We start from the raw sequence: 11,537 nt of genomic DNA, 5'->3' as shown, positions 1-11,537 counted from the left end.
AGGTATCAAAATTCACGTCAGCCATGTTGGTAGGACTCAGACTTCCAACTAAACTGATATTTGTGAAATATTCAAGCTTGCATAAGTAAATTCACTATATTATCGTTAAAGTATTTGTACCACGCACCCAGTTGTTTAAATCACATTTTATCAATTAATTTCTGTCCATCCCACTTCACAATTGTTTACCTTGTGGGTCCCACCAGCATAAGCCCTTCTGGTTTCAAAATTTCTGTTCTGCAATACAACGCTCAATGAGCTCAACAGCACGCGCCGGTTGTTAGGTGGCAGTTGACATTGCCTGTTGCAAAATGGTAGCAGCGTGCTGCTAGCTAACAAGCCTCTGACAGCGACCGGTGTACCCAACGTCAAACGATTGCCGGAAGAGACACGTTCAGTTGTCACGTTTCCCCTCATATACTTGGTTCATTTAAACGCCAAGATGTTCGAAGAAGCGAGCGAAGTGTTTGAGAACATGTTCAAATCATCATTTCCTTTGACATTCATTGTATTTTTGCCGGCTGTGCTTATTTTGGTGTCACCGCTTCCAGCCGAAGCGGCACATGAATTTACAGTGTACCGCATGCAGCAGTACGACCTGCAGGGACAACCCTATGGTATGTTACATTTTGAAAAGTGAATGAGACATAATACAAATGCAGACTTTGAAGAAATATACCTAAGTTATATTTAAATACGTATATGAGCGTTAAGTAGGGTAGTTTGCGGTGAATGTTTGCCACAGTATTTTGATAGCTTGCGTTAGCTTAGCTATGCTAGCAAGCTTGCTAGCTTAGTTCTTATTTCAGTCAAGGTTGCTTTCTAGCTAACTTCATTGGCCAGATAAGAAGCTAACTAGCTGTGTTACCACTGGCTAATGTGTCCACTAACTAGATATATTAACTGCCTACATTAAAATGGTCATTCGGAGGCACTCAGACACCTGCAGGTTGCCATTTCAATTTAGGCTGCATGATGTATTTGGTTGTGTGGCGTAGTAGCAGCTATTACTGTAACCAAAGGTGGTAATTGACAGTATATTGGATGTATGCTACCAGGTTAAGTTGGCTAATAACGGAGTAATGTAGCCAATTTTAGCTGGCGGATACATCCAAGTTCTTGAAATGTTTTTTTTCTTAGTATGAATGTAACTGCAGAACAACAGTGACTTCTACATTGATGTGTTATACGTCCTCTGTCAGGCACAAGAAATGCGATTTTAAATACCGAGGCTCGCACGGTGGAAGCAGAGCAGCTGAGTCGCCGCTGCGTGCTACTCCGGCTAGCAGATTTCTCCTATGAGCAGTACCAGAAGGCTCTTCGACAGTCTGCCGGAGCTGTCGTCATTATTCTGCCAAAAAATATGTCCACCATGCCGCAGGACATTGTGCAGGTACAATATTGTTTGGAATATCCTGTCAGGTTATACACTTAAATTAGTAAGATAAATATGGTTTAATAGTATTACAAGATCACTGTGAAGTCATGTATAATTCAGCATGGATCATCATGATTTATATTTGTATATATATATGTGTGTGTGTGTGTGTGTGTGTGTGTGTGTGTGTGTGTGTGTGTGTGATAAAACATTTTCTTAGTTACCATTGACAAGTTTCTGAACAGTACCCCCAGTACCCTTTAGCATAAGTGTGCTGAATTATTAGTATTCTTTTTTGTAGTCATATACTGGAGTCCATACCATTTAGTTTTTCTTAATTTCACCTGACACACCGTGTATGCCCTCTGAACAGCAATTCATGGAGATGGAGCCAGAACTCCTTGCCACAGAGACCATTGTTCCAGTGTACTTTGCACTGGAAGATGATGAACTGCTGTCCATATACAAGCAGACCCAAATCTCGTCATCATCACAAGGATCTTCATCAGCAGCTGAGGGTATGGAGCAGAATCCCAATGAACACTAAGATGCATTGAATAGGAGCATGTAGCAGCATTTGTCATTCCAGCTAGACGTTATTTGACCACATGCTTACTAGGTGTGTTTTCTTTATTCTAGTGCTGCTGCACACAGCAACTGCCAATGGTTTCCAGATGGTGACCAGCGGGGCGCAGAGCAAAGCAGTGAGCGACTGGGCCATCACCAGCCTGGAGGTGAGCAGATTCATTCTAGAGCGCTCTGTCTCAGGAAAGTGTTTTAGAGCTCTCTGTCTCAGGGAAGGGCTCTAGAGCTCTCTCTCTCAGGGAAGAGGAGTCTGGGTATGTCAAACTGTGTTCCTCTTGCACCCTGAAGTTTGGCATACACCTGATGCCACTCACTGCTGTCATTTTGCTGCTCTCCTTTCCAAAATCTTTCAGCCTCCCCATCCAGTTCCTTTCCTACTCTACCTTACTAACCCTCTTTCAAAACAAAATAATTGTGCCCCTCACTGTTGAAATGGCAAAATAGACAAAACTGCAAATTTCGCATAAATTGCACCTGTATATATAAATGTTGGTTCTATATAGTATATTTATACATTAATGTAGATAAGGATCCACATTAAGAAGTCATTTCACTGTACACGTTTTAATTAAACCATGGGTAGGACAATCTTTTTTTTTTTTACCACATTAACTACACATTTTAATTTACAATAGTAAAATAAGAATAATATAGTCAAGACATTTCTATTGACAAATGTGGCACTGTAGATGGTTTGTTTTTTGGTTAATTCATGTTCCCCTTGGCATTTGTGTGTTAAATTATTTTTCAATGGCCTTGCGGCCTGCATAATGGAGCTTTTATCTTAAAAAGGGACCGCCTGAATTAAAATGGAGATACTCCAGGAATACACCAGATTGTGTTCTTTATGTGAATTGATATAACACATTCGATTTTTTTTACATTTTCATCCGTTTTCATTCTTACAGGCCAGTTTCTGCTAGATTTAATCACGTATAGCCTTCAAACAACACAGATACCCACAATATTTCCCCAAACTACTTCTGTCAAAATGTGTTGTGTTGGTTATTCTTTTTTTCTATTTTGGAGGGACTGTATTTGACACACATCCCTATGAAATGTGCAAAACTGACTAGAACCTAGTAGACCAATTGCATCTCTATCACAATAAGCAAAGTAGGCATACATTTTCAATAAAGCTTCAAGAAACCTTAAACTTTTATTGTATAAATCCTGTAAAAGTGCCTATAACTTAGAAGATAATGCGAAATTATATTATACTAATATTCGAAATGTGTGATCATAGTGATCGATCTTTTACCATTTAAAAAAAATTATACAAAATTGAGATAGGGAAATAAAAAAACAACAACAACAAAAAAAAAAACAGTTGAATTTACATGGAATAGCCCTAATAGCATTTTGCATGTCTTCCATAAACATATTTTTGACGTTTACAGGCTGTACAGATAAACGCAGTTGCAGAGATTGTCTGGGTCCCAGGTGTCATTTAAATCAGTGAATATTCAAAGCAAATTATTAAAAGAAATGTTCAAACTGCGTGGAAATGACTTCTGTCACATGACTCACTCCACATTCTTGGGTTGCTGTATGAGGTGTGTGTGTGTGTTTGTGCATCTGTGATCACCACAGGCATATAGAACCAAAGCCCTAGTTTGAAAAAGAAGTTGGATAAATAGGCTTAGTGATGCTGGACAGGGTGGGGGGACGGGGTCCAGCCCACAAAGAGCCCCTCGGTCTGCAGGCTTTTGTTCCAGCTACGACCCGTCACCTGATCAGTTTAATGGCCTAATCACCACTAAATCAAACCGTGAAAGACTGCAGCAAGAAAGGAAAGCTGCCGGTTCAACTAAAAGAAAAACCTACAGATTGAAAAGGAATTTTCATACCTTTTTAAGTGTGTCAAGGCCCTTACTGTGAACACCTCTGCGGGTTGCATTTTGTTTACAATGGCTTATCATTAATCGGAACTGTTTGAAAAGATTAAAGATTACATATCCTGGCTGATTATTCTGTATGAACCGACTTGCCATACTGTTCTGGCAGCTGGTCAGCCCAGGAGCTCAGTGCTACTGATTTACCACACATGATGATATGGTTTTCACAACTTTACAGCTCTACGTTTCACAGCATTGGCAAATTGTAAAACACCTGTCTGAATGTTTTTTTTTTATTGCGTAATTGAATGACACGTTAATCACACCTATGACTGGGCCTACTTTCATCAGGATGTTTTAAAATAGTCAGACTTTATAATCATATAAACACCACCTATTTTGATACATTACCCTTGCATCAGCCAAAGGTGTTTAGTCTGCACATTAATGCATCGTTCATTTCCATGTCCCACCAGGGAAGACTGACTGGTGTTGGAGGAGAGGACCTGCCAACCATCGTCCTGGTGGCTCACTATGATTCCTTTGGAGTGGCACCGGTGGGCTTTGTTCCTTCCCTCTTTGACTCACTAGCAGCAGGGGATGGTTTTACATGGTAGATGTTAAGTGGTCTGCCTTAAAGTTTGAGTTTTCCTCTTACTCTTTATGGGTTGTGTCGTCCCTTGTAGCATGAGCCCCTAAACTTTCTTATTGCATGGCACCGGCCCTTTCTTATTGCATGGCCCCGGTCCTTTCTTATTGCATGGCCTCGGCCCACTTGGAAAGCCCTAATCTGATCTGATGTTCCTCCTAACAGTGGCTGTCCTATGGAGCTGACTCTAATGGGAGTGGGGTGTCTGTTCTGCTCGAGTTGGCCCGCCTCTTCTCCAGACTGTACACGTATAAGAGGACACATGCTGGGTATGTGTCTTTCCCAAAGCAGTCAAGAAACAGCTTCATTATCTCTCCCCATACTGTCCCTGGCAATGGAGAGAAGCTGATGGACTGATATCACAGTGTCAATGGACTGGTTGGCAAGAGGCCAGTTGCACTTGTCCAGTTGGATACCAGAGACAAAGGCAGTTGGGTCACAGCGTGATGAATAGCTCTTTGAGTGACTTGCACTCAGCAGTATCTTGTTTAGAGCCATCACTAAGATATTTAGCAGATGTTGAAGAAGCTAGCACAGACGTCCTGACTAGGATTTTTAGTACCTTGGCAAATGTTTTTTTAACTGTTTGAAATATTAATAATCATGAATTTGAAAAGAAAAGTGCCAAGCCAGTGTGTGATCTTTTAAAAAGACTGTCAATAAATGTGTCATTAATTCTCATATATTATGTTTAGGTACAACTTGCTATTCTTTGTATCTGGAGGTGGAAAGTTCAATTACCAAGGCACCAAGCGTTGGCTGGAAGATAATTTGGACCATACAGGTAAAATGATGCAGAATTCAAAGCTACATCTTCCACACAATTATGTAGTCACAGAGGTATAATTGTAATTGGATGCAGTGCTATAACAGGATACTTGCTTTGGTTTAAAATACAGTATTTTTATTGTCCTCTTTGAGGATGCCTGCCACCTGAAGTACTGCCATTTTAGGCAGTGTTGCTTATCCATGGTAGGGTGACCTAATTTCCCTTTCCACACAACCCCAGACTCCAGCCTGCTGCAGGAAAATGTAGCGTTCGTGTTGTGCTTGGACACTCTGGGCAGCGGGGACAGCCTTCACCTTCACGTGTCCAAACCTCCAAAAGAGGGCAGCCCACAGTACGCCCTGTTGAAGGAGCTGGAGACCGTAAGCCTGACTTCTGACTTCTCATGGATCACAGTACTATATTGAAGCTAATGGATAAGGATAAGACTACATGGGGCGACTGAAAGTCCTTAATGAATAATTTAGTAACACATTGGGCTCTTTTATATGGGTCCTCATCCTGCCTTGTGATTTATTCCATTGTTTTGCCACAGTATCTCCACCACATGCTCTCTGTGAGAGGTAATTATGTTCTCAGTCACAAAGATCCCTTTAGCGGTGAACCCCTATAGAGCCTCACAGCTGGAAGTATGAGTAGATTCTAGATGAATAGACGCTGCCATAGATTTGGTCTTTTTTGCGCATGACAAACAATATCAAGCGGAGTTAACTTGGGGTGCGTCTTCAGGAGAGCCTTGATCTTCAATCTGTTCCCTCGCTTACCTCTTTGCATAGACCACTAGTGTTCCTGCTTGCATGCCTGACCTCCTCTGTGACACCTCCCTCAGGTGGCTACTAGCCAGTACACCAATGTGTCGTTCTCCATGGTCCACAAGAAGATCAACCTGGCCGACGACACTCTGGCCTGGGAGCACGAGCGCTTTGGGATCCGCCGCCTCCCGGCCTTCACGCTGTCACACCTGGAGAGCCACCGGCACGCCCTGCGAGGCAGCATCATGGACATGCGGTCAGTGTCCCCCTCTCAGAATGGGGCGGGAGAGGTGACAGCTGGGTGGGTGGACGCCGCTCGCACATTTGTTCCGTGTTTGTGTCCGACCACACTCTTCACCCCCCCCACCACCACCACCACCACCCTCATGGCACCTCACGTCTCCACCCGACGTCACCCATTAGGGCTGCACGATCTGCACGAAAATTGCGATTTCATAAACAAATGGTATCGAGAGTCTACTTGCTTGAGCAGCACACTGGAAATGTGTCAGTCATGTGACTTCACACTTCACTGCCTAAACCGAGACTGATTGGTCATCTCTTTGTTATAATAATGAGCACAGAATAGGTCGTCATGTTCACACTCGCACATTTTTAATTTGATTAATAGCAACCATTCGCAGTTATGTAGTCACACACATCGCGATTGTGGTGAGATTGATCGTGCCGCGCCTATCTCCCATTATTCCCTTCTCTCCATCACCTTTGTTCATCCTTCCTTTTTTGTCTGAAGAAAAATGAATATGTACTGTGAAAGGTAACTTGGCGCTTGTATTCGCTTGTTTGTTTTGAATTTCAGGCCTCACGTGGACTTAAAAAAGCTCAGTCGCAACACAAAACTGATCGCAGAGGCTCTGGCCAGAGTGGTCTACAACCTGACAGAGAAGGTAATGAGCCAGTGACCATCCATCTGCTCCTCCCACCACACACTGGATCTTTATTTATTGACCACCAGAAGGACCACCATGTTTTGACTTCCAACTGCCTTATGCTCTCTGTAAAGCCTAGATGAAAGGAAGGCCGCAGCATACAGTGGATGCTCTGCAGGGTTGCTGGTGCACACTGGCTGCAAAAGTACCTGTTTTATGGGGGGGGGGGGGGGGGGTTCTGCTTTGCATTTGTCATAAGTGATCTATCTACTGTATGTGAGTTTCTGCAGAGTTACCACAACTGTGAAGTAACAACCAGCACCACAGAGTTCTGTCCCAAATGTATACTTAACTTTAAGTCACTGCATAGAAGTGTTTATTAGTGACATTTAGAGATCTTTGATTATATAAGATTGTAAAAGATTTAAATCATTTGGGTAAGGTGTTAAACATAAAATGATTCATGTACATCTCCTTTTGTCATCTCTTAGGGGGCACCAGGAGACCTCAAGATCTTCACAGAGCAAATGGTGAGTATTAGCTTCTGGACCTTCATGTGAAATAACCTCAAATGAACCCCCCACATGGTGGTATGGTAGGAATCCCAACCTTCCCCCCTGAGACACACACACACACACACACACTCAATCACACACTTACACTCACATATCCAACATTAACTATCGTCTGCATATGTGTGTGCACCTGTTCCTTTCTGCGTCTGTGTGTTTGTGTGCTATGCATACTCTGGCTGCTGTGTGCGTGTGTGTGTGTGCATGGCTGACGGCTCTGCTCTTTCAGCAGGTGCAGGAGGAGCAGCTGTCCTCAGTGGTGGACTGGCTGACAGCTCAGCCCAGAGCTGCCCAGTTGGTTGACAAGGACAGCAGCGTAGTCAATACACTGGAGTACTACCTGGGCCGCTATCTGAAGGATGTAAAGCGGCACTACGTCAAGGCAGACAAGAGGTAATGCGTTTGTCCCGGCTAGTGTGTGTGTGTGTGTGTGTGTGTGTGTGTGTGTGTGTGTGTGTGTGTGTGTGTGTGTGTGTGTGTGTGTGTGTGTGTGTGTGTGTGTGTGTGTGTGTGTGTGTGTGTGTGTGTGTGTGTGTGTATAGTGTAGTGTAGGGGGGGTGTAGAGGTTTGTCCCGGCTACTGAGTGTGTGTGTAGTGTAGGGTGTGTGTGTAGAGGTTTGTTCCGGCTCCTGAGTGTATGTAGTGTAGGGGGTGTGTGTAGAGGTTTGTCCCGGCTACTGAGTGTGTGTAGTGTAGTGTAGGGGGGGGGGGCGGGGTGAAGAGTGTATGAGGACCTACAGCCACATACGTTTTGCACCACAGTAGCCCCTTATACATGCGTCAATGTAAAGCTGTTACATTGCGCCTACCACGATAGAAACTCGCGAACGTGTTACAATTGCCTCATGTATAAGGGGTCTAGATGTAAAACGTTAGTTTTTCCGCCGATCGTCTGAGCCTTTCGAGAGAGGTGGTTTACCACGTTCATTCGTCTTAGAAAAGGGCGTGTCAAATCAGGCCGATGTGTCATGGGGGAGGCCGTGCGTGACTGGGGGGAGACGGTGACAGGAGGCTAGAAAGTTCACTCCATCATCTCTTTGAAATTCCTTATTCCATGAGTGGTAGGCTACAATGACTGGCTGTTTTAAAATATAACTAATAGCCTAACGAAACAAAATAACCCAGGAAGTTTCATCTTCGAGACGTTAAGGCTTCTTCCAATACTGACAGCTGACTCATAGCTTGCAGGTTTGCGGGAGACGCGACATTTGAGGGATGTCACTTAATTTAAACCTTTTTTGCTTCCGTTAGTGTGTGTGTGTGTGTGTGTGTGTGATAGAGACAGAGAGGACTCAGTAAAACATCAGAAAACACCGTGTCTCGTAAGCCTTAAACTATCAATCACCCCCACAATGAAATATGCCATTACAGTCGCGACAAACTTCTTGGCATTGTGGTGCGCCCAAAACGCAAGCTATAAACGTAGCCATCCTAATGTAACCAAAATATACCTCTGCTGATATGCCTAACCTTCGTTCTATTTAGAATTTGTCTTAGCACTATGCAGGAATAAAATAGCATCTACAGTGTCAGGATTCAGGCGCTCTCGCCTGGCTTCTATAACGCGCCCTGCTGCACTGAAGGAGCGCTCACTCGCAGCACCTGTTGCTGGAACGCATATAATTCGTTTTGCAAGGTGCTGTAGTCGTGGGAACGACTGGCCTGGTTTCTCCCAAAAGGAAAGTAGATTTTCCTCTGCTGATCCCGCGTCTGTATGGAAGTTTGTAGAGAGATTGCCGGGGAGTAAAATGCTCCCTTTCCGTTACGTCTGCTGCTGGCTAGTAATACAGACAGCCGGAAAGGTTAATAAACGGAATGAAATAGCTACACATTACACACGCTATGTTTTAATAAAAGCCAAGTTACTCACATACTGGTTAACACTGTTTGTTACAGCACATAAATGTTTGTCGCTACATCCAAACTGCGTCACCGTTGTCCCTCCCTGTGCTCCAGCCGCACCATTTTGCTTGCAATGTGAATCATTTAATTGAAATATGCTTATTGGCATTTGTTGCACCTTAATCATTTTCTACAAACATGATATGCTATGTATGGTGTAGTAGACTGAGACTCTATTCACTACTGCACAAAAACTAGACACGTTTGAAAAACTAGACGTTTGCAATGAAGTAGGTTAACTTTCGCCAATATCTCCGTAAGGGAGATGGGTTATGTGCTCAAATTTCCTGGGATCAAAGAAGACGTTAGTATTCATGTGCAAACTAAAAATCACGTCTCAGGATTGCTGCGCATGCAAGTTATTTCGGGTGTCTCAACTGTAACTAATACCACTGTCATATAATTATGAGTCCAGTAAAAGACGGAGCAAACACAGTTTTCTACCGTTGTTGAAACACATCCACGCGTAGACTCGTTTTCTTTCCATCCGAGAGTGGTTATTCAAAGAAAATATTAAGAACTATATGCTGATAGAAAGAAGGGAACTTTAAGCCACTACACTGCCTGTGCCCGATGCGGATCCACGTTGATGTTGTTAGTAAACAAACCAGGTGGGAGCACATCTCCGTGGTCTTTGCGCATGCCCGAGGCAATGTAACCGCTTTACATTTTGCACATGTATACAGGTAACGACAAGAGCCGTTTCCCTTGAAAATCTTCACACCTACACGCGAATACGATACGATAAACTGATCTGATCTCAGTGGCACATGTATAAGGCCCTAGTGTAATTGGTAAAGTAGTGTTCAAGCACCTTTTTGAAGCAGGCTTTCTCCCTGTATGTCTCCTTTAAAGTCCTATAATCTCTGGACACATCTTTTGGCTGCTGATTTTTAAAGTGGCTCATTTCTTCTTCCCCACAGAGATCCAGAGTTTGTATTTTATGATCAGCTCAAACAGACAATGAATGCATACAGGTGAGTCTCTCTTCCTTCTTCATGATGTTTGATCATCGCTGTGCTCTGGCACATTCTACTATATTGTTGTTCACTGTGTGATGCTCAACAGGGTAAAGCCAGCCATCTTTGATCTGCTCTTGGCAGTCTGCATTGCTGCTTACCTTGGAGTCATGTATTTTGCAGTACAGGTAAGTTATCAGTCTGGTCCCTTTTTAAATCGGAAGTGTTTTGTGAGGAGGGAAAACAACGAGAAAAAACACTCCATATGCTCTTGCTGACGTGAAACCTGTCTCTGTTCTTTGGCAGAACTTTGTTTTTCTCTACAACATTCTGCGCCGTGTCACCCAACCCAAGGCTACCAAGCAGCATTAAGGCTCCGGATCGACTTTCTCTTTTCCACTGAAACAGGAAACCAGACCCACAGTCGTTTGTCTCTGAAATGAGCTCTGCAGCTGGTCCAGTGACTTCCTACCCTTGACCCGCCATGTTTACGTTAACTCACTAATGCCATCAACCACACTCCCCTATGCCCCAACTAAAAGTGTTTTGTTTTTTCGGAACAATTTTACCCTAAATTACTCCCTTCTACATGTCAGGATCAGCTTAGGTGTCTTCCTCCTCTCTACTGCCATGTTTGTCTGTTTCTTCCAACACATTGAAATTTGCTCTCTTCTCCCCAACTCCTTTTACTGGCCAAGTTTCAGAGGGTGGTCTTCTCAGGCAGCTAAGATGAGCTTTCACTGTGTAGGAGAACTTACTGGGACCCTTACTACTGAGATGAAATCTCTTTGATAACCTGCCTTTTTGTCTATGCTATCTGAGATGATGCGTGTGGTTTCTTTCGTTTTCTGCATCTTTTGTGCCCCAGATCTTTTAAAACTTGACCTTAAAGTGGAATACTCTTTAGCCATTATAGATATTTAACTAAAACACACATTTTGAGGTTATGTCCTAAACCAGGATGTCCTGCTGTGAAAATGACTTTGAAGCGATGGGAGATGATGCGCTGCATTTTTTTTTTTTACATTCAGATGCATCTCAAACCAGACCTCAAGAGTGATTCTGAACTGTATGCAATGTTATAATAAGATGTGTATTTTGTATTTGAAAGCAGTGGCAAGAAACTGATTTCCTGCATGCCCTCTGGTTTCATAAAAATAAATAAACATTCATGTAGTGAAGTTCTTTACTGGTAAAACATTTCATTACAACAGAAATACTGTAC

The 11,537-nt window shown here is 43.2% G+C and overlaps 1 protein-coding gene across 5 annotated transcripts; it reads left to right on the top strand.

Moving 5' to 3' along the window:
* Positions 1–357: 357 nt before the first annotated feature.
* On the top strand, positions 358–11,497 carry ncln (nicalin). 5 transcript variants are annotated; one of them, XM_080832213.1, is made up of 15 exons: positions 358–617; positions 1,203–1,393; positions 1,752–1,896; positions 2,018–2,112; positions 4,278–4,358; positions 4,616–4,719; positions 5,146–5,234; positions 5,460–5,599; positions 6,067–6,245; positions 6,810–6,897; positions 7,371–7,409; positions 7,684–7,844; positions 10,277–10,330; positions 10,422–10,500; positions 10,619–11,497. In XM_080832213.1, the coding sequence occupies exons 1-15, from the start codon at positions 443–445 to the stop codon at positions 10,682–10,684; spliced, it is 1,686 nt and encodes a 561-aa protein (XP_080688339.1). In that variant the 5' UTR covers positions 358–442; the 3' UTR covers positions 10,685–11,497. The 5 variants fall into 5 exon arrangements, with proteins under 5 accessions (XP_080688339.1, XP_080688338.1, XP_080688337.1 ...); XM_080832212.1 differs by having other exon boundaries at positions 7,681–7,844; XM_080832211.1 differs by having other exon boundaries at positions 6,067–6,290; positions 7,690–7,844.
* Positions 11,498–11,537: the final 40 nt, after the last annotated feature.

The sequence above is a fragment of the Sprattus sprattus genome, assembly GCF_963457725.1.
Source record: "Sprattus sprattus genome assembly, chromosome: 2".
In the NCBI taxonomy this organism is placed as follows: Eukaryota; Metazoa; Chordata; class Actinopteri; order Clupeiformes; family Clupeidae; genus Sprattus; species Sprattus sprattus.
The sequence above is the reverse complement of the archived record's forward strand: the minus strand, read 5'-3'. Positions and strand labels throughout refer to the sequence as shown.